The 26,452-nt window shown below is 35.3% G+C and overlaps 1 protein-coding gene across 1 annotated transcript in view; it reads left to right on the plus strand.

The window, feature by feature from the left end:
- The window catches only part of LOC140140544 (DNA polymerase zeta catalytic subunit-like), a 116,415-nt gene that overhangs the window by 48,094 nt on the left and 41,869 nt on the right, over positions 1–26,452 (plus strand). Inside the window, 3 exon segments of the mRNA XM_072162303.1 lie at positions 1,647–1,782; positions 11,970–12,067; positions 17,352–17,456. Of these exon segments, the coding sequence (XP_072018404.1) occupies positions 1,647–1,782; positions 11,970–12,067; positions 17,352–17,456 (339 nt within the window).

A 26,452-nucleotide genomic window follows, 5' to 3' on the forward strand; every position in this document is an offset into this window, starting at 1 on the left:
AATATTTTGTAGCTTCCAAATTCTCTTTCAGATATGTAAATTTTAATATTTTTGTGTGTGTGGAAGTTAAATGTTTATGATAAGAGTAATAGTAACTAGGAAAAAGCAATAGACCTTTTCATACTAAGTAATCCCGATAAAACCCGAAGCATGAAATAATTTCCTCAATCGCGCGCGCATAAACGTACCTCTTCAGCATCATGTACAGTGCAAAGGTCCAATGTGTAACAGGCATCATAAACTACGACGAACTTTCGACGGTCAATCTATGGAAGAGGGAGGTACTTTTGCCAAGGATACTCAACGTGCAATCAAGCGTGTGGGGGTAGTGTTGTGTAAGAGACTGACTGTGGAAGAGGTGATACACATAAGCAAAACGTTCTGTAAAAAAATTAACTGACGAAAATGACGGAGATTTGTCCATTTCTTTCCATTAGTATCTTATTGTGAAAAACCAAGTACCTGAGGTGTTAGCTCAATATGCTAGGAAAATATATCTATATTTCCCCATGTTCACATTGGCTTAATAAGCTGTATTTTCGCACAAAAGGGTGTCGTAATTCATGACATTTCTTGTCCGCCAGTTTGGGTACAATTTGACCCCCTAGCTTACTGAATAAATAGCGCGGTTTTCCGAACTTTTCCGATCTTGATTTGAAAAGTCTTTGGCATATTGGCTAAATAATAATGAGCATATGATTGGAATTTCATTTTTAACCACAAATAGCTGCATTAAAACATGGAGAAAATAATATTAATGAAAAGAAGTGAATGAGAATGGACTGGACATAAAAGTAATTAAACCAAACATATTCTACTAAAACCAATTACATAAATTGACATTTTATACCAATAAATAGCAGTGGCAATGAAGCGTATATCTTTTCTGGTGTTTTTCTGTTGAACATCATTCACAGCATATTATAAAAATTAGAATTGCATAATGAAATTCATGCTGAATTGTTTTAAACAATTCAGCTTAAAAGCCATATGTAATGTACATCTGTTTAAAAATAAAATTGTTTTAAACCTGATGTTTTGGCATATTTGAAATGTTTACACATGTCCGCACTTTACACGTAATTGAAATATACCAAATTCATTGGGTTTGTAGTACGCAGGTCATTAACATCATCATGATTTTGTGGAGCTTACATACTTTTTGATTCCTTGTCCATTCTCATTGTGTAATATGTTTGTTTAGAACTGTGCCCATTGGAATGATTTTAAAATTGCGACCTGATTGACAAGTGTCACCAAACCATCAGTCGAAAGTGTGACAGTATAAAAATTAGGGAATTAAAAGAGGATATATCATAGCTACCAGGGATCGTTATTTTGCTGAGCGATGCTCGCATTTATGCAATGAAATACAAGCTTATAATCTTGGTGAAATATGCATGTAATTTGGTCTAGGTAATTTTTCCAAGTTGTAAGTGTTAATTTATGTATAAAAATACCCTCTAAATGTGCCCAAAACCAGGAGCTTCGACTAGAATCCCCTGCACCCCCACCAGGGTCCCCGGCCTTTGTATGGATTGTCTCCGAGTAGCTTCCAGATTTTTTAGAAATCCTCAATCACACCCCTGTGTAAATAACCATAAAGCAATTCAAAGTCTCAATTTTTTTTCCATGTCCACATGTAGAATCATCAGAACCCCTGTCAGGAAGTAGCAAGCATTCTGGGAGTAGTGATGATACATTGAACCAATCCACCCAAGGCAGTGGGTCATCGAGGTCAAGCGTAAACAGGCATGTGTGGACCAAAGACACCATACCCAGGTAAGAGCTTCAACCTCTTTACTGTAACGGGACTATTCCAGTTGAAATCCTGACACCCATAGGAAGACATGACCTTAATCTCCCACACAGGGGGTGTAGATTGAAATTCACACAAGCTGTATGGGAGATTAAAGGCATTTCTTGCATAGGGGTTGTATTGATTTCAAGTGGAATCTCTTTGAAGGAACTAAAGTAAATTCTAAAAACTTGGTCAGTGATGTAATGAAACACTTGCCCGATGGCCCCAATGGCTCACCACCCAGTTCAAATCCATACACCCTCTAAGGAATACAAGACCTTAATATTCCAAGTAGGGGAGTGTAGATTTCAAACGGAGTCACCCATTCTGGTAACCCAATTTGAAATTCACACTCCCTCTGTGGAAGATAAAAGCCATGTCTTCCATAGGGGGTGTAAAGATTTCAACTGGAATAGCATCAAGTGTGTAAAATTACAGGTTAATCCGGACAGAGGTGTAGGGCTGTTACTCAGAAACTCCTATCCATGTTTAGGGGCTGATTTGACAGTTCGGGACCCATGTTTAGGGATTTTCTTTACCCAAAAAACGGCCGAGTTGACAGTTTTTGACCATTTTTTATCAAATTTGGACCCATATATATAGGTATTTATCTTCTCAAATCTGGACCCATGTTTAGAGTTTTCTTCAAAAAAGTAACCCTCTAGAGCGAGCGGCACATCCCTGTATACCTTACTTACATGAGTACCCCACCCCCGGTTAATATGCCCAACAATAGGGTGATTGTCATTTTGAAGCCTACCATTAAAAAAATCAAAGAAGAGGTGAAAGAAAGATTTATGAAAGCAGTATCCTGAATTCCCCATATGCTTCTCCAGTTGAATAAAAATCAGCCAAGATGATCAGGTGTCCCACATCTACTAGTACCAGTGCAATCATTTCCTGTGAAATTTACATTATCTTTTTGTAAATTTTGCATTTTCTTTCATTCCAATATACCACTGGATACCAGTTTTGTCATAATTTAAAGACCATAGGCTGAATAAACCAAGATGATCAGGTGTCCCATATCGACTAGTACCAGTGCAATAATTTCCTGTGAAATTTATACATTATCTTTACGAAAATTTGCATTTTCATTCATTTCAATATATACCACCGGATACCAGTTTTGTCATAATTTAAAAGACCATCGGTTGAATTACTAAATAATTGGATATGTTAGTGTTAGTCATTTTTAATTTTGTTATTTTTCTGAGTATTTTCATTTGCAGTTTCAAACAGCTGCACACACACATCGGGCTATTCCAGTTGGAATCCATACACCCCCTATTGAAGACATGACCTTAATCCGCCACATAGGGAGTGTGAATTTTAGATAGGGTTACCTGAATGGGTGACTCCATTTGAAATCTACACCCCCTGTGTTGGAGATTACAGTCATGTCTTCCATAGGGGGCGTGTGGGTTTCAACTGGAATAGTCCATATATCTTATGAGGCAATCATTTTTGCAGGCTTCCACATCCTGAAATTAACTGTTAAAGGTCTTTAAAATAAATAAATGTTGTTTGATTTAACGTGCGCTTCAGCTAGGCATGACCTAATTATCAGCACACTTCAACAATCTGCCATTAGGATATATCAGAATCATTTCCGCTTCACCAAGTCCGCAACTGATGCGCAGGTACTCTCAGCGACTTAGATTGTGATTACTCCCAGCAGCTCCCCATTTTACACCTGGGTGGAGTGAAGCAATTGGGAATTAAGCTTAAGGGTGCAACACACTGGCTGTGGTGGGGCTCGAACCCGCAACCTTTCGATTATGAAGCTCGTGCCCTAACCATTGGGCCACCGTGCTGACACAATCAACAGACTCGTACCCCATTTTTCTTCATCAAAACTGAAATTTTGGTATTAAAATAAAGCTTATTAACCCAGAAAATTTAATGCCCAAGATATTTGTCTACATGGTGTTAAGAAAAATGTGGTAAAGTGTGGTAACCACGCCGGAAGTATGTACTATCCTATGGGGCATTGTTATACACGTTTTTGCTTTTCATATCAAAACCGCTGGAGCAATACAACTCCAAATTGAGAGTTTTTAATGGTATGCTTCACACACAAGATAGAACACAGAGCATGAAAAATTGGGCCATGCCCTTTAAAAACGTGCAACTAAAACATTCACTAATTCAGAAAGTATGCATTATGAGAATTTTCAACTGTTAAAGGTCTTTAACCCGATCAACAGTCTCATACCCAACTTAATGTATTGCACCAGCTAATTTTCACAGTAAGACCAACTGATGGTATGTCATATTGGTTGAATATAGATTTACTAAAAATAACTCTCAAATTAATATTTGTGTCCTTTTTTTGTCAATATTGTGGTGGGTCACCTTTTTCAACAATAGAAACAGCAACTACATTCAGAGTGAAGTACTCTTATAATTTTGTGTGGTTACAAGGCTTGGACCAACAAAAAAAAGAAAAGAAATATAAATAAATCAACATCCAGTACCAACTTTGATTTGTCATCATTAGTGCCCCCTCTAATTAGCCCCCCCCCCCCATTATAATGTACACATTGTAAGCACCCCCTGTTAGCATGCAAGTGGGTAAAAAGTGTTATCAAATCACTGGTACCGGTGATTTAAACCATCTGGCCTGTGTTTTTATGCCTGTGACATATGCGTCCAGTTTTTATTTCTATTATTGTGAATTACAACACTGCTTTGCATAGAAATGGCCATTGTGACTTTTCAGAATATACATATATATACTATAGAAGTAGTTATTTTCACATGCAGAAGTTTTTTTGCAATTTCTAACAAAGGGGAGCTTTATGCATGATCATATTTTTATGCCATAACAATGTTATTATATATATGACAATTTAAGTTAATGTTCGAGTGTTGATTAAATTTGTGGCCTCGCCTCTACTGGTTAAATTTGTGAAAAATAACCCCCTTGAAAATTACCACTTGTACTTGTACCTGTAGTACATTTAGAACAAGTATCCATATGAAATGGCTTTATAAATGCCTAGTGTGCAAAATTCCAAATGCCTGGTGTGCAAAATTAGGTTTAAAGCCATACTGTATGATTTCCGGCAAATTTTAGTTTTGTTATGCTGAAATAATATTAGTAATTAACAACCAGGAAGGTTTTCTTTCCATTTAAAGCTTAAAAAAAGGAAAGTGAAAGAAACCACACTGGCTACAGTTTGTCCACTCTGAAGTACAAAGTGACAACGCGAGCGTATACAGCGCGTAAACAGTGCACGGTGCTGCGTCTCTGCTGCAGATATGCGTGCCTTCAAAGTCGGCACAATGTGTGCGTCCGCGTCGGTACTTTGTACTTCAGAGTAGACTGACTGTATTTTGGTCATTTAACATGGAGCTCTATGGTGGACTTTATATCAAAATTGCTCTGTTGACCTACAAACACAACAAATTTTGCTGATTCCATTTAGGTGTAAGTTGGGACATCATTGTGTAAACATTACAAATATGCTAAAAAAATCAGGTTTGAAAAAACAAAATTCATATTAAAGATCGTACATTATGGCTTTAATTATGGTAAGTACTAGCAGGAGACAATGAAAGATCAGATTCATTGTCAAAGTAGTGCATAGCAGAATTATAATTTGTAGAAGATGCTGCAAGATGAGGAACACCTTGAGGAAAGCATGTGAAAAAAACACTGAAATTGAGCTTAAATTGAAAATTGTATGTGTGTTTCTTGCATTTTTGTTGGTAAAGAATATCTCTACAGTGCCTGATAAAAATAATGTCATTAAGCAGTAGATCAAAGTCATTTGAAACCATAGTGATCCAGGCCAAGTTTATTATTATGCTGGATAATTTGACATGCACTTGCTCTGGCAATGCGCTATTCCAATTAAAATCCTTACACCCTACGGAAGGAAGACATCGCCTTAATCTCCCACACAGGGGGTGGATTTGAAATGAAGTCACCCTTCATGTAACAACATTTAAAATCTACAACCCCTGTGTGTGGAAGATTAAGGTCATATCTTCCATAGGGGTGGATGGACTTCATCTGGAATAGCCTAATACCCTGATCTTTTTTAGTAAAAATAATGTCGCATGAAAGACGGAAACCACTCAGCCTTGTAGTATATAAGAAATCGTTAGATCCTATTTTCTTTTAATATTTGCTGTAGATATCGTCTCTGACTTCTGATTTAAGGAATCAGATAGTAAGGTTTGCACCGTATTTTTTGTGGGATCTGAGAGCAAATCAGACATATCGAATTACATTCTGAATACAAGGAATGTCCTGATATTAAATAATTTTTGATTTTTTGAAATTCGCGATACAATACAAATTTTATGGTAAATTAATCAAATTTGATATTTTTGATATTTAACAGTCCTCGAAGTAAACATTATAAATCTAATGATATGTACTTAAAGTGTATGTTGCTGGGATGAAAAGCTGACCATCAATTGAAAATTTTGACCTTTCATATTGAAGATATACATTTTTTTCCCCAAAAGACCTCAATTATTTTGGTGGATTTGGAAAAAATGTTATATCTTCGATACGAAAGGTCAAAATTTTCATAAGATGGATGGTTTTTCATCCCAGGTCCATATACTTTAAGTACATATCATTAGATTTATACAATTACTTTGAGGACTATTAAATTAAAAATATCAATTTTAATCATTGCCATAAAATGTAATATATCATAAATTTGACAAAATCTAAATTATTTGATATCAGAAGGACATTTCCTTGTTTTCAAAATACAATTTGATATGTCTGATGTGCTCTCAGCTCCCACACACACAAAAAAACAAAAACAATGTGAACACATGACTTTCTTGTGTGTCTTTTTGACCCGACGGACATGTGACAGACGCCTGTTGTTTTTGTTGTTCAGACTGGTTGTTGCTTGTGTGTCTTTTTCAATACCTTTAAAAATGACATCTACACCCCCTCTATACCCCTCTGCAAGATCTTTCTTGTGTGCCTAGACACACAAGAAAAAATTGACATACAAGCTAGTTTTGTACTAAAAAAAAGACACACAAGCAAAGCCTTGTGAGAACATCACTACCCAAGCCCTTAAAAGGATAATACAGGCTGTATCAAAATGATTGGTACCCATTGGTTTTGGTGTTTATTGAAAAGCCAGCTTTTTTCAAAGGCGACATTGGAGTGACCAGAAATTATATTTCATAACCTTTAATCACTAAAATGTATTCATAACCTCATTAATATACGCAGCAAGTGCGATCCAATCACAGATAATAACTTTTAAATATGCGGACGCAAATGCAGGTCATTGAAAAAGTATAATGACCGCGTCTCATCGGAAGAAAAACGTGGAGGGAAAGAGTGTAGATCTCGGGGGACGCCGTGCCATTGAACAAAATAAGCGGACGCTGGCCGCCGTATTTGGACATCGCATGATTGCGTGCTAGTGTGATTGGTCGCTAGCGGTATTTCCGTAATGGGCTATTCGATTTTTTACAGGAAAAACGACAGATAGGTTAAAATTTTGTTCAGTTTTCAAATTAAAAGAAGAAAATGTGATGTAAATTGATTTAAAAAATGAAAAGTGACAGTTATGAATGAGGTTTTATGACTTTGCATCAGTTATTTTTCGGGTATTGTGAAATACCTAAACATTTTGCTTGGACCTCGGAATATCCCTCAGGGATGCGCCCCTCGGGATATTCCTCGGTGCCAAAGCACAATGTTTAGATATTTCACAATACCCGAAAAACAACCGATGCGCCGTCATTAACCTCTAAACAAGTATTGGTGGATCTTATGTTGCACTTTGCTGATGAGGCAGTCTAGTCCATAATCTGAAAACTGATGGATATCAATCATTTTGATAGCTTATTAGCATATCTCTTTTAAAGCATACTATTTTTTCTGGTGGGTCTTTAGCTGGCTAATGGGCTGTTTAATATAAAATCCACACTACCCCTGTGGAAGATTTTAGAAATCTTTTGGGTGAGCATGAATTTCAAATAGAATGAGCACATTTGCAGCTCTATTTGAAACTGGCCCTCCCTCAGTGGAAGATTCAGATTGAATCTTTCTCAGAGAGTGTATAAACTGCCTAATGTGTTCATTGTATTTGAAATTCATACTCCCCCTGCGGAAGATATTTCCAAAATCTCCCACAGGGGTAGTGTGTATTTTAAATTGAATAGCACAATATTCATGGATTCAAGATTTTTTTCTATTGAGATGTACTCTCTGGAAAATACCTGATGATACCAACTTCCCATCACATCATTCATGCACAGCTGCACGGGCAATTTATAGCAATTTCCGACATGTGTCCCTGTAATAGGTTTTCAGCTATCTGTGTTTCTATTGATAGTATTTATTGATGTAATCCAATTTTTTTCCCATTCTGATGAACATGTTATCTACTGATGATAGTATTTACTTCATACAAGATATATAACATGAATTTATACAAAGCATTTCATTAACAGGGGTAGTAGAAATATTTGTGTTAAAATAGGTGTACTACATAGCATTATCTACTGATAGTATTGAATAGTAAGTCCTGAAATATGTGCGATGAAGTGGGTTACAATTTATCTACTGGAGGTAGCATTGAAAACTTCAGTGGAATGTGTGTAATAAATTGGACATGCTATGTACTGAAGATAACACTGAAAACTTAAATGGAATATGTGTGATGAAATGTATTACACAAACTTTAAATAGACATGCTACAAAAACAATGTATCTACTGAAGATAGCATTGAAAACTTGATTGGAATATGTGTAATAAAACAACAAAGATACTATCTAGTATCTACTGAAGATATAGCATTGAAAACTTGACTTAAATATGTGTGATGAAATGTATTACACAATTTAAAAAAAAAGGCATGCTAGAAAAACAATGTATCTACTGAAGATAGCATTGAAAACTTGACTTGAATATGTGTGGTGAAATGTATTGAATGCAAACTTTAAAATAGACATGCTATCTACTGAAGATAGCACTGAAAACTTGACTTGAATGTGTGTGGTGAAATGTATAAATGCAAACTTTAAAATAGACATGCTATCTACTGAAGATAGCATTAAAAACTTGACTTGAATATATGTGATGAAATGTATTACACACATTTTAAAATAGACATGCTATCTACTGAAGATAGCACTGAAAACTTAACTTGAATATATGTGATGAAATGTATTACACAAATTTTAAAATAGACATGCTATCTACTGAAGATAGCACTGAAAGATTGACTTGAATGTGTGACAAATTATATTAAATGCAACTTAAAAATGGACATGCTATCTTCTGAAGATAGCATTAAACACTTGCCTGGAATGTGTGTAATAAAATGGACATGCTATCTACTGAATATAGCATTGAAAACTTGACTTGAATATGTGTGGTGAAATGTATTACACAAACTTTAAAATAGACATGCTATCTACTGAAGATAGCACTGAAAACCTGACTTGAATCAACATTGTGACGAATTGTATTAAATGCAAATTTAAAATGGACATGTTATCTTCTGAAGATAGCATTGAACATTTGACTGGAATGTGTGTAATAAAATGGACATGCTATCTACTGAAGATAACACTGAAAACTTAACTTGAATATGTGTTATAAAATGTACATGCTATCTACTGAAGATATAGCATTGAAAACTTGATTTATGTATATTTGGTGAAATGTATTACACAAACTTTAAAATAGACATGTTATCTACTGAAGATAGCACTGAAACATTGACTTGAATGTGTGACAAATTGTATTAAATGCAACTTTAAAATGGACATGTTATCTTCTGAAGATAGCATTAAACACTTGACTGGAATGTGTGTAGTAAAATGGACATGCTATCTAAGAAGAAAGCACTGAAAACTTGACTTGAATATGTGTGGTGAAATTTATCACACAAACTTTAAAATGAACATGTTATCTACTGAAGATAGCACTGAAACATTGACCGAAACATGTGAAAGGAAAATGGATGTATGCTATCTACTAAAGGAAGCACTGAATTCTTGAAATATATTATGCCAACTTCAAAATAGATATGCTATCTACTGAAGATAGCACTGAAAACTGGAATATGTGTGATAAATTGGACATGCTATCTTCTGAAGATACCACTGAAACCTTGACATGAATATGTGCAGTTAGATGTATTACACCAACTTTAAATTGGACATGCTGTCTACTGAAGATAGCACTGAATGCTTGAATGAAACGTGTGTAATGAAATGGATATATGCTATCTACTGAAAATAGGAATTCTTGACATGAATATGTGTGATGAAAATTATCACACAAACTTTAAAATGAACATGTTATCTACTGAAGATAGCATTGAATGCATGACTGAAACATGTGTAATGAAAATGGATGTATGCTATCTACTGAATTAAGGAAGCATTGAATTTTTGAAATATATTACACCAACTTCAAAATGGATATGCTATCTACTGAAGATAGCACTGGATGCTTGACTTGAAAGATGTATGATGAAATGCTATCTACTGAAGATAGCACTGAAAACTTGACTGCTATCTTCTGAAAGATACCACTGAAACCTTGACATGAATATGTGCAGTTAGATGTATTACACCAACTTTAAAATGGACATGCTATCTACTGAAGATAGAACTGAATGCTTGACTGAAATATGTGTAATAAAATAGTCACATTAGACATTCTATCTGCTGAAGGTAGCACTGATTCTTGACTTACAGATTCATGATGAAATGCTATCTACTGAAGATACTAAAATTTTAACTGGAATATGTGTAATAAATTGGATGTGCTGTCTACTGATGATAGCACTGAAAACCTTGGCTTGAATATATGTTTGATGAAATATATTACACAAACTTTTGCTATCTACTGAAGGTAGCAAGCAGTCAAAACTTGACCTGACACTCATCTCCAGTTTTGAACCAGAGCTCCCCCCACTTGACTTTCTTCACATAAACTTTGATGAAAATATTATGTGTTTTCTCACAATTTAAGATCAAAACTACCCAAGAAAGCTCTATATCATGCATAAAACATCAACATTTTCACAGAGATGCCAATTTTCCAAATAAATTTGGAATTTTTTGCAATTTTTACAAAAAAAGTCTGATAAAAAAATGCACATTTCGCTTAAAACAATATTGCCGTCCATTTCTAATTGTCACCCCCATAGGCTTTACATGTAAAATAAAAAGGCTCGTAAAAATTTAATAGCCTCTAGTAAGGATGTAAAATTCACACCAAATGCTTTTTGAGTGATTACAAAGATAATTAAATACTTTTCATTCGGGGGCTATGTGGAATTTTTTTTTATGTATTCCTTGTACAATGACATTTCACAATAAAATGTCCATTGGAAACAAAGGTGTGAAGGAAGCACTGAATTCTTGAAATATATTACACCAACTTCAAAATGGATATGCTATCTACTGAAGATAGCACTGGATGCTTGACTTGAAAGATGTATGATGAAATGCTATCTACTGAAGATAGCACTGAAAACTTGACTGCTATCTTCTGAAAGATACCACTGAAACCTTGACATGAATATGTGCAGTTAGATGTATTACACCAACTTTAAAATGGACATGCTATCTACTGAAGATAGAACTGAATGCTTGACTGAAATATGTGTAATAAAATAGTCACATTAGACATTCTATCTGCTGAAGGTAGCACTGATTCTTGACTTACAGATTCATGATGAAATGCTATCTACTGAAGATACTAAAATTTTAACTGGAATATGTGTAATAAATTGGATGTGCTGTCTACTGATGATAGCACTGAAAACCTTGGCTTGAATATATGTTTGATGAAATATAATACACAAACTTTTGCTATCTACTGAAGGTAGCAAGCAGTCAAAACTTGACCTGACACTCATCTCCAGTTTTGAACCAGAGCTCCGGCAGCTCCCCCATTTGACTTTCTTCACATAAACTTTGATGAAAATATTATGTGTTTTCTCACAATTTAAGATCAAAACTACCCAAGAAAGCTTTATATCATGCATAAAACATCAACATTTTCACAGAGATGCCAATTTCCCAAATTAATTTGGAATTTTTTGCAATTTTTACAAAAACATTTTACAAAATTCAGTGCCTAAATTCAGCGTATTGATACCCTAATTTAATGGTTTATAACATTGTTATTTTTGTGTTTTTCAGGTCTCAATGGTTGGATGAGGATGTAACAAGACAAAGTACCTGTGACTTAGAGGCAGATGCCGTCGCTGTCGATATATTAAATAGATTGGAAATAGAAGGTGAGCATTGAATGATGTACACTGCAGATTTTACCTTTTTTGTTAACCCCATGGACTCCACTGCATTTCTTACCACGCCCCGATTGGTTAATCACATTATATATGATAATCTGGGTAACCAATCAAAATAGAGCTTTTATATGTGACACGATCTGGTCCATGGGGGGCCAAAGGCGGCATTTTTGAAAATTTAGTTACTGTGATTATTATATTATACATAGGCTATCATTTACTGAAAACACCAAAGGTCTAGCATACTTGGTTCTTAAGTTATAAAGTTTTTTGATGTCTATTTTCTTATGTATTTTATTGTTTTTTGTTAAATATTTTTACCTTTACCTCAGTTTCAAATTTGCCGCCTTTGGCCCCCATGGACCAGATCATGTCACATATCTCTCTGCATTTTTAAGCTTAATCCCTTTCAGCCTGACGGGCTATTCTTACCATATGTGACCGTTCACTACGATTGAGCCGTAAATTCCTCCCCTGGTCAATTTAGTTTTATTTCATGTTTAGAAAATATATATATCATAAGCTTTAAAATGGTATATCATTTGACTTCAAACGATATCCAGAAGCAGGGTTATGGTTTGTTGAACTTTGCTCTTTCTACATGTGTCTCTTTTTCCATATTGCTGGTAAAAATATCAAACAGTCATAATTGGCGGTCATTTCAAATCATCCCCAAGTCAACGAGGTCCTCTCACCACTTGAACAGGATTTAGCCAAAGCAAACAAAGACCAGAGCTATTTAAAAATTCTATAGAAATAGGTAGAAGCTTATTATCCTCTTCAGCAATATGATTATTGATTGCTTTAAAAGATGTTTGACTAGCGCAATTAAAATCAGATACTTGTCACACCAACTTGAGGTACGTATGAATATGACCTTCATGCACATTTTACACTATAACTCGGAATACAATTTAGGACATTTACGGCTCATTCGTCGTGTACGGTCACATATCTGATATCCCTGATTGGCTCAATACATGATATAATCCACTTTTTAACCAATCAAAATAGTTCTTCAGGTAATCTGGTCGGTAATGCCATGGGGTTAAAGCCTATAGTTTGCGTCTGACAATCAACTTCCTCACAGCCCATGATTGTTTAGTGGTATGTAAAAGGAAGGTTGATTCATCTGGTGCCTTCATCGAAGAAAAGGAATTGCAGAAAATGGCCAAAAATGATGGTACTTTAAATAGGCATTGTTGATATGGTGGTTCAGGAAAGAAAGTTTCCAATTTACGACTAGGTGCAAAATTAAGCATAGAGCACAATGTTTTACCGTTGCATTCAGAAATTTCAATCATCACAACAAGTTGTAAACTCTACACCCCCGGGATGATGTGTTTTGCGACACTCAAAAGGGGGAATGAGGTGGAAGTACCCTCTTGGAATAGTGCTTGGGGAAGTTGGGAAAAGGTTGATTGCCTTGTGCACTTTTATAGACAACATACATGTAGACTTGCAAAGTTGTGAAAAAACACTAAAAAAATGAAAAATGCACCTGAACTATTTCATACAATTTGTGCATGATATTTTCAAAGATGCAGGTATCTCATTCAATGGTTTATGTAATAATATGTACCAGTTCTTTGAATAATGTAATCAGTAACAAAGGCTTTAAAGCCTAAATAATGATCACAAAATGGTTAAGTTAATCAGCAATGAATGAAACTAATTGGTATCTAACATATATTATGTTCCCTGCAAGCAAATCTTGTACCCTTCCCAGAATCCTTTGCAACATGATATACGGGCCTCATTTCACGTAACTTTGTACAGGTTCCCTTTGTTTTTATGTTGAGATTAGAATGGTTCAATATGGGTCAATAAGGGATGCACCATAAGATATTATCAGGGAAAATGTGCCTCACTGATGAGTAAAAAAATGTTTTCCCTACCCAGCTCTGTATGGACCCCATTGGAAATAAGTTGGCATATTTAGCCAACTTTATGGGTTATCCTGGCTCATTGACTTGGTTGTGTGTTTCTTGTGATGATGATTGATTGCTTATTTGTTATTTTCTGTATTGTTGTCAATTTTGCCAAATAAATAATAAATAAATAAATATACATTAACATTGAAAAAAAAAATTGCCCCCAAAGGCAGTGAAAAAAAAATATGCCGCCTTAGGCGGCGAAAAAAAAAAATTCCGCCTGACACTAACTCCCTAGCCCCCAATAATATTTAATGGTGCGTCCCTAATAAAAAAAGCAATATTTTGCAACATCTGGATGTACTCTGTTCATTGCAGTACATTTCATCACTATTCGCTACTTGCACGGTTCCGCCATTATGCACTATGTGCGGGGAGAGCCTCGAACTGGCAGCATACATGAATGGGAATTGAACTAGGCATAACGTTCTGTGTAAGGTTACATAATTCTTCCTTTCATGTATGCTGCCAGTTCGAGGCTCTCCCCGCACATAGTGCATAATGGCGGAACCGTGCAAGTAGCGAATCAACCAATTTTCCACTAGATAGCAAATCAGTACAGGAAATTAAAGTGGTTGAAATGCATTGTGGGAAGTGTAAAATATCTATCTTCTCTGGCATTATTTTATCAGCTTTTGTAGTTTGTTATGCTTCAGGAAATATCCAGATATCTAAAAATAACATTTTTATATCTAATGTATTCATTTTATTATAATCTAACCATGGATGTTCAGTGGAGGATGGTGAGGACATGGTGCTGTTCCATTTGAAATCTATACACCCCCTGTGGAAGACATGACCTTAATCTTCCACACAGGGAGTGTAAATTTCAAATGGGATTGCCTGAATGGGCGATTCCATTTGAAATGGGATTGCCTAAATGGTGATTCCAGTTGAAATTTACACCCCCTGTGGAAGACATGACCTTAATCTCCTACACAGGGAGTGTGAATTTCAAATGGGATAATCTGAATGGGTGATTCCATTTGAAATCTACACCCCCTGTGAAGGACATGACCTTAATCTTCCACACGGGGAGTGTGAATTTTAAATGGGATAGCCTGAATGGGCGATTCCATTTGAAATCTACACCCCCTGTAGAAGACATGACCTTGTCTTCCACACAGGGAGTGTGAATGGGGTAACCTGAATGGGTGGCTCCGTTTGAAGTCTACACCCCTTGCGCAGGAGAGAAAGATCATGTCTTCCATAAGGGGTATGGATTTCAACTGGAATAGCACAATTGTCTGTTTTTTATGTTTCCTTCCTTGTTTCACAAAATTTTACTGACTTACTGTAATCGGTTTTCAACTAACACTGAAACACAAGTTGTCTTAGTTTGTTTTGTTTTCTGGCATACTAAAATTTATATAAAAAAAGAATAAGCTAAAGTGGGTTATTCCATTTAAAATCCACACTACCCCTGTGGAAGATTTAGCTCAAGTCTGTCACAGAGGAAGTATCAATTTTGAATAGAATTGACAATTGGGAAACTTCCATTTGAAATACTCACTCCAGCTGTGGAAGATATTGGTAAAGCCATAATACAGGGGAAGTATGGGTTTCAAAATGATTATCTCTGGCCAATTACATTTGAAAAACATACTCCCCCTTTGTACGATATTTCCAAAATCTTCCACAGGGGTAATGTGGATTTCAAGTGGAATAGCCCAATACATGTACACAAAGTACAACTGGGAATGAATACTGTAAAACTACTTTTTTTTAATTTAATTTTTAATTTAATTTTTTTTATTTATTTGTTCGGGATTTTGACAACCCTGGATAACCCAAGCTCTATTGAAGCTTATTTCCATTGGGGTCCATTTGAATACCGGGACGGGTTGGGAACAGTCAGGGGTTAACACCCTACTCTTTTCGAAATTGGCTGTGAGATACATGTACAGGTATGGCTCTCTGCCACTTAATTTCGCTGGGGATATAATTTCGCTAATTTAATACACACTAATCTGACAGTTTTACATGTTTTGTTTGCTGAATTAGTGAAATTAAATATCAATGAAAATGGTAGTCCTTGGAAATGAGCAAAATCAAGAACTAGCAAAATTAAATAGCTTTACAGTATATGTGATCTTATTGCACATTTAATGTGGAAGGGTGAGGTTATTGTCTGTTTGTTTGATGCTTGCTGTGATCAGTTGTCAACAGAAATATTGTTTGATAAATTAGAATGTGAACTAAAGGGTGCAAACCACCAAATCAAGTTCCTATTCTTCTATGTGTTAAAAGGTATAGATAAATTGATAATTTTCTCATGATTAAAACTCCCTGGTTCATTCAAAACACCATTTTGCCTAATGTTTATGATATCTTCTACCATATAACCAATAATTTTTTGGTAGGTAAGCAGTAGTGGTGCACCATTTTGCCTAATGTTTATGATATCTTCTACCTTATAACCAATAATTTTTTGGTAGGTAAGCAGTAGTGGTGCATTGAAAACTACGTAAACCCTATCAATCTTACAGCACACTGTCTTTATGAAGTGACATCATATGGTGGCGTAGATCCAATAACATACCTCAAATTTCAGAATGTAATCTTTTTATGCTTAGATGTTGAGAAAACCATCCACTAAAGTACAGTTATCACAAAAAAAATCAGGCATATCAGCATTCTTTTCAATTTTTTTTGTCATGAAATCAAGCCAGTATGGTTCTCAGAATGAAAACACTGTATTTTTTGGTATCAGCCATTTAGCTCTGATCCAATTTGGTGTTGTGAAATCTAAACATTTGGAAAGACTTCACTAAATATGTGTACACAAAGTTGAAGCTGAAATAAATCAATAGGGCATCGCACATTGTAAGTTAGAAATAATATTGTCTGTTCTATGTTTGTTTGCTTGCTTTATGACTTGCTGTGTTAAGTTTTAATATTAACACAAGTAAAATGACCTGTACTCAATTTTTCAGAAAATAAATCTTGAATATTATTTACATATATACCAGTATTCAGATCATTACTTTATGTGAATTTTTTTATATGCCCATAAGGTACTTTTATGGGAAATGCACCATTGGGCACAATCAGGGTTGTAGCGACGGTGGCGGCGCTGGTCGGCAATAACCAGTTCAGCCTGACTGACCGGCACTCATGGGAATTAATGGGTCTTGCCGACCAGCACTAAAATGACAAATTGTCCTCAAAACAGCTGTCAAATGCCATTACTGTCTTGAAGTAATTGGCATTCTGATTCAATTTTCTCTTAATTTTAGCCGGCACTAAACTTTGACTAGCTACAGCCCTGGCTGCACAATTTGACCCGATTTGTTTTTATGGGCACAATTTGACCCAATTTGTTTTTATGGTTGCAGGGGCAGTGGGTGCGAATCCTGGCTTGGTAGCTATCTGGGAAGATGAGAAACAAAGGAGAGAGTTGCTGGGACAATTGGATGACTTAGTGCCGCCATCCTCACCAGGTGAGAAAACAGTTACGGGAAGAATCATGGTGTAAATCAAGGCTTTGTGCTGTTTATACTTTGCTTAACTTTAGACTCATAACTTTGTGAAGATAGTGTGCACACAGTTTGGCGCAGCACCTTGCACGCAGTTGGGCGCAGGAATATGTATGTGACCAGATCTGATCCAATTTGGCTAAAGTCAGCAATAATGAAACTGAGATATAGGCAAAAAGTACTAGTGTGGAGGGATAAAAACCCAATAAGAAACATAAAAATAGACATATAAAATGTTCATAATTTTGCAACCAAATAGTCAAGAGATCTGGGGATTCAACATCAGTAAGTGTACTTAGGTACTGTGCAAGTTGGTAATTTTCTGACTTTGGCCTGAGTGGATCAGGTTGGGTCACATATTTTAGGAATGGTTATAAGAAGAGAAATAGGAGAGCCAGTAAGGAAGCCCTCATCCCAACCCTAAACCTATTCCTAAACATAACTTTGACGTAATCCTAATTCATATCCTAACCATGACCTAACCCAGGGGTTCTCGATTATATTTGCTCACAGGCCATAGGAGGGTCAAAATCATTGCAAAGATTGTCTTTTTGGGCCAAATACACATTGGTTTGCTATGTTTACTGTACATTTCAGAACTGATAAAGGGCCAACCAAAAACCAAGGCCAAATACACATTGGTTTGCTATGTTTACTGTACATTTCAGAGCTAAAGGGCCAACTGCAATTAGTCAGTGGGCCGCCTATTGAGAACTCCTGACCTAAACGTATCCCTAATATTAACGGTAACCCTAACCTGAAATGCCCCAAACACTATCTTTAACCCTTTTAGGACTAATGACCTTTTGGATAAATAGTGTGTTTCCATCCATTGCAGTGTACCAATATTTGGGGAAGACTCAAAGATGCAGACAGATAGTGACTAAAAAGTCACAACAATATAGAAGGAACTAATCTTGAATTAATAAATAAACAAATAAATAAAAACATTCTAAATTAAAATTGGTCATGGAAAAACATTCCCGCTTCAAATGAAATATCATAATATTGATAATCATATTTAGTTAGTAAAGTAAAAAAAAGGGTCATCAACATGAATAAAATATAAAGACGATTGAAAAAAAAACCACACACAAATAACCATTACCGTGTTAAAGTGACAGGTCAATAGCTGTCAATAGATAACCAAATAAAGATACTGTGTCTTTTTGAAGTGTGCCAAATACAAGCATGGTTGCTTGAATACGGTATAGTTAATTTTTCACGCTGGGTTAATTTTTGACGATTTTATCAATTCTGGACAGTTTAGTAGTTGTTTAATTTGTGTTTCCAAATTTTTTCACGTTATGTACTATGTGTAATAAATATTTTTGTGTGAATAAAAATTCGCGGCTGCCTGTTCGACCGCGAAAAGCACGAAAATTAAACTCTGCGAAAATTTCCGGCTAGACAGTAGTGGCTCAAATTACTGAAGTCGTCCAATTTTTCTTTCAAATATTGGTTTCTATGGGACAGGAAACTATTGGAAATCATGGTGTGACGATATTAGAAAGTCACCCAATTATTTTCATAACATTGGTTTCTATGGTAAAGAAATGGTAACAAGTCACTAAAAATCTTCAAAATTCACCCAATTGGGCTATAAAATTATGCATTTGGCAACCTTGACATATAGTGATAATCCAAATCTGACCTGTACTGTACACACACACAATCATGGGGCTATTCCAGTTGACATCTATACACCCCCTATGAAATTAAAGGACATGATCTTAGTCTCACAGTCACACACAAGGGATGTAGATTTCAAATGATTAAGTCGCCCATTCAGATTACGGTAACCCCATTTGAAATTCACACTCCCTGTGTGGAGGATTAACATCATGTCTTCCATGGTGTGTGTATGGATTTCAACTGGAATAGCTAATTGCAAAAGTTACCTGGTGTAGGTTTTGTTATTGATTGCTAAGATTGACCCGACTTAGAAAATGGCATATTTGTGTGACCCTTAAGGGTATCCGTAGGGAGAACACTAAGTGATACGGCCAGGTCTGGCCAGGTGCATGTTTGTTCGCAGTCTACAGGTGTAACTAGGTTGTTGTATATTCTATAATTTTCCTGGCGTGTTAACTGTGATTACATCTAGACACCAGTTTATTTTTTATTTGAACGGGACCCTAATTTAATGAGAAAAACGCCGAAAAAGAGAGGCCCGGCAAAAGCCGATTTGCAGACAATTTTGTAGCTACAGACAGCTCGTATTCCATATAACAACTACGGAAACCAATCAGTGCCAGAAGTGTTGATTTATATTTCATCCACTTAGGTTTGGCTTAACCCACTAAAAGGTAAAACTTTAAGGCTGATCATTTTAATTATAAATGTAGTGTGTGTGTAAAAGTATATTTCTCAAAATGGAGGAGCGCGCCTATGACTATTGTCCGTTCTGTCTACATGGTCTATGATAATTGTTTTCTTACCGAAATATATTCACTTAACACAGACCACGGTTGCCAAACAAATGAGGGCAAACCGCATGGTCAAATCATTGAAAAGTCGCCCAATATTTTTTTTATCAACCGTTGGTTTCTATGAGATAAAAAACTACCAGAAGTCGCGTAAGCCAATGTTGCGAAGTCATGCAATATTTTTCTTAACCATCAATTGGTGTCTATAGGACAGGAAATTGTCGCGAGGAAAATCTTCAAAACTCATCCTATTGACCTAGGCCTATTACATCGCGGGTTTGGCAACCCTGCAATCGCACCGCATTGTGAGGTGAACGAACTGAATGTTGACATTGTATTCAGGATTTAAAACAAGAACTGTCTTTAAACAGACAATGCGGTTGGTATAAAACATAGCGTGTGATATCATGATATCAACTTCAAAATCTAAAAACAAAAGTAAAGAAATAATTTAGGGCGAAATAAATAAACAGCGTACAGCAGGTGCTATCTTGTCAATAATGATAAGAGGAACATGAAAATAACCAGCAGAGAGCATGCACCCCAGTAAAGAGTTAAATAAAGCAAGGAAAAATCATAATGTGCAGAAGGCCTACTTTTCGGATGATATTCACAGAAACAAAAATAAAGAACTAAAGATCTAAAAACAAAAGTAAAAAAAATGAAGGCGAAATAAATAAACAGCGTACAGCATGTGCTGACTTGTCAATAACGATAAGAGGAGCATGTACCTCAATAAAGAGTTTAAATAAAACAAGGAAAATCATAATGTTCAGAGGCCTACTTTTAGGATGATATTCACTGAAACAGAAAAAAAGAAATAAGTTTAAAGAATTATATATTTTAAGATTAGATAATGAACAATCATACATAAAAATGTGACATGTGTCTGATGATATTTATACACTTGAGCAAAAAATAAAGAACTACTTAACACGCGACATAAATAAATAGCCATATTTTATGAGCGAACTGCATGTTGACATTGCGGACCAGGATTTGAAACAAGAACTGTTATCAAAAAGAAAACGCGGTTGGTATAAAAACATAGCGTGTGCTATCATTATATAAACTTCAACATCTAAAAACACAAGTAAAGAAATAATTTAGGGCGAAATAAATAAACAGCGTACAGCAGGTGCTATCTTGTCAATAATGATAAGAGGAACATGAAAAACCCAGCAGAGAGCATGCACCCCAATAAAGAGTTAAATAAAGCAAGGCAAAATCATAATGTGCAGGAGGCCTACTTTTCGGATGATATTCACAGAAACAAAAATAAAGAACTACGTTAGTACGTTTAAAAAATTATATAATTTGAAATTAAATAATGCAAAATCATACATAAAAATGTGACATGTGTCTGATGATAATTATACACTTCGACCAAAAATTTAAAAAATACTTAACACGCGACATAAATAAACAGCCATCTATCAAGAATGACAAGAGGAACATGAAAAAAAACACCTAATATATGAGAGCATGCACCCCAATAAAGAATTGCTTTAAAATAAAACAATGAAAAATCATGACATGTGAAATGTATGTTGATACACTTATACATAATACTCAAGGGTGAAATAAAAAACACCTTATCTACCGATATTTCCACAGTTAAACATACTCAGTGATCACTTGTACTAAAACAAAAATAAAGAAATACTTCACAAATGATAAGAGGAACACATAAAAAATAAATAAGCGAGCATGTCCCAAAAAGAATTAGTAAAAGATAAAATAATGATAAAACTTACAAGAAGGGGCAAAAATATTTGTCGCAAAAACTTATTAAATGCTCATTTGCTCTAAGATATTTAATGTTTGCAATTTACTCCTAGTTTATCATTTATTTATTATTTATCTAGGCTTATATATCTTTTATTTATTTATCTATTAATTTATCTATTTATCAATTTATTTCAATATCATTATTATTAAGTGCCTATTTATAATGATATTTAAATCTATCAACATTATGCTTACGTCATCCAGGAGTTATTATCCCACTTGAAATCGCCATATAAACACAAATTAATAAAGAAATACACAATGGGTGAAATAAAAAGCATGATCTATCTTTTCAAGAATGAAAAGAGGATATAAAAATATAACAGAGCATGTCCTATAAACATGATAAAGAATTATTTAAAATCGTACAAATGTGAAACATGTAATATGGAATAAGCGTTTTGAGCGTTTCGACAGTATTTTTTGTGGGAAATGAGAGCACATCAGACATATCGAATTGCATTCTGAATACGAAGAATGTCTTTCTCATATCAAATAATTTTCATTTTTTGAAATTCACGATATAATGCAAATTTTATGACAAATTATTAAAATTTGATATTTTTCACATTTTCGATATATAACAGTCCTCGAAGTAAATTTTATAAATCTAATGACATATTCTTAAAGTGTATGTAGCTGGGAGGAAAAGCCGACGATCAATTGAAAATTTTGACCTTTCATATTGAAGATATGGATTTTATTTCCCAAAAAGACCTATTTTGGGGGGGAGGGGGGGAAATCCATATCTTCAATACGAAAGGTCAAAATTGTCAATTGATCGTCGGCCTTTCCTCCCAGCTACATATACTTAAAGAATGTATCATTAAATTTATAAAATTTACTTCGAGGACTGTTATATATCAAAAATATCAATTTTTAATGATTTGTCATAAAATGTGTATTACATTGCAATTTCAAAAAATCAAAATTATTTGATATCAGGACATTCTTAGTATTCAGAATGCAATTCGATATGTCTGATGTGCTCTAATGTCCCACAATAAATACTGTCCAAACGTTCACACCCCAGCCCTTAACATAAAACAAAATAAAAGCGGTCATGATAATACGGGTGTCCCAAAAGTAACTTAACATTGTGAATTTGCCATAACTTGCGTTGGGTTAATAGTGTTGTTACAAAAATTGCACAGAATGTAGATAATATTTTTAGAAATGTTATGATACCAAACATCCATATGTGGTCATGATCCTTTAACATGAAATTAGCGAATATTTACCGTACCGTAAAACCCACTTTTATAAACGCAAAATAAGTCTCGTCATTTGAGACGTGATAACACGATATATAACGTGTTATTGTTTTAAAATCTGTTTTGTTTAAGTTGGCTGTGTTTGTTTGTTTGTTTGTTTTCAATGCGTAATCTTCATTTTCTGGTTTATCTGGATTTTATATGGAAACTGCTTTTCTTTTCTGCGGATTTGATGAACAGTTGTACGCGGTACATAATTGGAAGTCGACGTACTGATCGTCTTGGGCTTTTCGCCACCGCTCTTCGTATGACATCGATGTTTGTAGCCGATCTTCCTGTTCTTCCACGTCCTGCCGAGGTAGATCATGAACAGATCCAGTTGATAGGAATTTATGCACTAGTTGCTGGATTGTATTTCGGCTGGGTGCATAATTTACATTAAAATTTTCCTTAAACTTTGCTTGAATGAGTTTGTCCGACTTTGTCTCGGCTCGGCAAAGAACCATACGATCTGAATCCGTTGATCTATAGGAAATTCATCTTCACTTCAACTGTTTTAAAGTAAAGTTTAATATTGTCAATATATCCTAATTATAATCTAAAACAGCAGTCACGCTTATGCTAGGCCATGTAATCCATGAATGTTCATACCTAAATGTAGCGTGTGCAGTGAGTGAACCAACTCTATTGTTCAGGAAAGCACATTATAATGAATAATTATTCATGTGCTTGAATAAAAAACATATGAGCTTGCTTTTGTGGGTTTGATACACACATGTGTACACCCCTACAGTAGGTCAAGGGGTCGTCAATAATGCTGTTTTTGGTATCAGAATAATTCTAAAAGATCAATCTATGTGAATATGTTCTCCATTTTGGTATGAAGTAGGAAATATTTGAGATATGGCAAATTCACAATGTTAAGTTACTTTTGGGACACGCTGTATGACATTAAGGGCGAACACCACTAATGAAGCGTCTTGGTTGAAATGCACGTGAAAATTAATGTCTTTCTTTGCTCAATTTGAGGCCTTTTTGGCTCTCATAGTTGCCTGCTGTACCCCGTTACATTTTATTAAGAAACAAGGTAGTATAGTTTCTCTCTATTGATTTTGCAATGGCGTCTCCAGGAGGGGGGCTCAGAGGGGCTTTCAGATTTATGCGGTGGGGGGGGGGGCTTAATGGCTAAAATCGCCAAAAACCGCCTGATTTTACATATCCCTCTAGCGTTGGTTGTCAGCACATTGCAGTCACTCCTCATCAAGTGTTGACAAAGACAACAGTGGTTGTTGAAACGTACACAGTAAGTGCATTTTCTTGGATCAGATACTACGAACTCTGGTTTACTAGTTTACTCTACCGATCCTGATGAATTTGTTCAATCAATAACGATATATGGGGACCAATCACAAGCCAGATTCATTTAAAGATGCATTACATCATGACCAATTTTAGTTAGGCCCTGGCCTAACTCTCCATAGAATCCCGTGTTAAAAATGTTATCCGTAATCCAAAGTCAGTAGTCCACTTGGGAAGCTAACAAACAGAGGGAGTACGGTGACTGAAAAGATTAGATGTGAAAATCTATCAATTGTGCACAAATAATAATCAAGAGTTTTAAGCTTAAATGCAATAGCCAGAAGCACAATTGGCAAGTGGAGTACGGAGAAGTCTAGCTACACCCTGGAAGGAAAAAAAAACCAGTATTTGAAACGAGGAAATGTGCAATATGACTTAATGTAATACATTAGAAAAGGCTTAAAAGGCAACTATTAGGCTCTGATTCATATTTAATCCTCATTTAGGCCTGTAAATTAGATTGTCTGTGTAAATTTAGCAGGATCCGACTTTTTATGACGACTTTCAAAATGTGTTACATTTCAGAAACACCAAGCTGTTTGTGAGGTGGCGTTAGCTGTATGGGTTATAGGTTGAACTTTTACAATATTTCTGGGAAAAAATCCTGAAATCCATATATATTAATTTTTACAATGGATGTCGTCATCTGACCTTCTGCTTGCAGAAAGGGAAGTTTTGAAGAACTGAGTTGTTTTCCGGCCCCTGTCTGTACAGAAAGTCAGTGGGGGTTATTTACTGGTGTGCACCCTAAAAGGCCCTTGTCATAACCAATGGTGGCGGCATGATTTTTCCGTGCATGAGGGTTTAGGCCAAATTAAATTATATGTCTAAACTTGAGGTTGCATGTGTAAAACATGGTCTTTTTTTAACGCATGTTTGGGGTATTGAAATGATATTCTTTTGGCTTGCACAATCATGGTAAAGATCCATGTCATACATAAGAGATTATAGGACATACAATACTTGGTAGGCCTAATGATAATGCGTAAACTTTGTACCTATTAGGGAACTGAAATCAGACTGAAAACACAAACGTCATTCGGAGGCTCTGTCTCACCAGTTGCATTTACAAGGCCCTTGTTATAACCAGTGGTGGCGGATGATTTTTTTCTTGTTGTGGGGGGAAGGGTCACACAAGGTTCTGAACAGAAACGTCACATACGGACCAACCCACACTACCGAGAACCGCGAATGCCGAGAACCGCGAAAGCCGAGAACCGCTCTAGTTTTCTTTAAAAATCAACAGACTTCAGAAGTAAACATGGTAAACAAGTCTCGCTCATATAACTATTCTGTGTTGCCAAATCCTTTTCAATCATAGTCGTCTTGTAGTATGCGTGATCCGTCAAGCATGCACATTAACATCACATGCGGGGATGAGGGGTTAGTGCATGTATGTAATATGCTTAATACAGCACTAATTTTGTTGGGTTAAACTTAGAACTTAAAAACTGTTTCCCTTGTTTTTACAATTTGTGATTTTAAGTTTCCGTACATTGACCTGAACACAAAAGGAATATATACGGCAAACTATGTGCGTTGTCATTTTTGCGGTTGCAGCTTGGAACGCAAAAATAAATGTAGCGCAGTAATTTCCACTTTCACAGTAGTTACTGGTCTCGGATACCCACTGTATTTGACTTTCGCTGTCCTATATTTGTCCTAAATTTTCATTCAAAATAGTCCTATATTATTACTATGTAGATGCAAGGACTGGCCTGAAGCCCTGTATAAATTGAAAGTCCCATTATATAAATTGCCCCATTGAAATTGTTTGCTGTAGCTTAAAGCCATGCTTGGTTACATAATATATATGGTATAGTCCAGATATAAGAGATATGAAGTTTTGTTGTGTATTTTGCATGAATGCATTTTTGAAATAGGATGACTTTATTTGACCTACATAATAAGGCTAAAGAAATTGTTATTTTGTTGGAACCTACTTTTGAAACGAGTTGTATTGCCTACTTCATGCACTAGTTGTTGTTTTTTTGTTTGTTTGTTTGCTTTGGTAAAAATGCAATTCTCTTGTGGAATTTATGTGAAATTTTTTAATTTAATTTCTGAAAAGCAAAGCGCATCTTTACATCAAAGTTATCTAAGCATTGAGTTGCAATGGCAGTGACATTGATTAAAGTTACACAACAATACTCAAAAACTGTCAAAA

This window comes from Amphiura filiformis, chromosome 19 (genome assembly GCF_039555335.1).
Source record: "Amphiura filiformis chromosome 19, Afil_fr2py, whole genome shotgun sequence".
NCBI lineage: Eukaryota > Metazoa > Echinodermata > Ophiuroidea > Amphilepidida > Amphiuridae > Amphiura > Amphiura filiformis.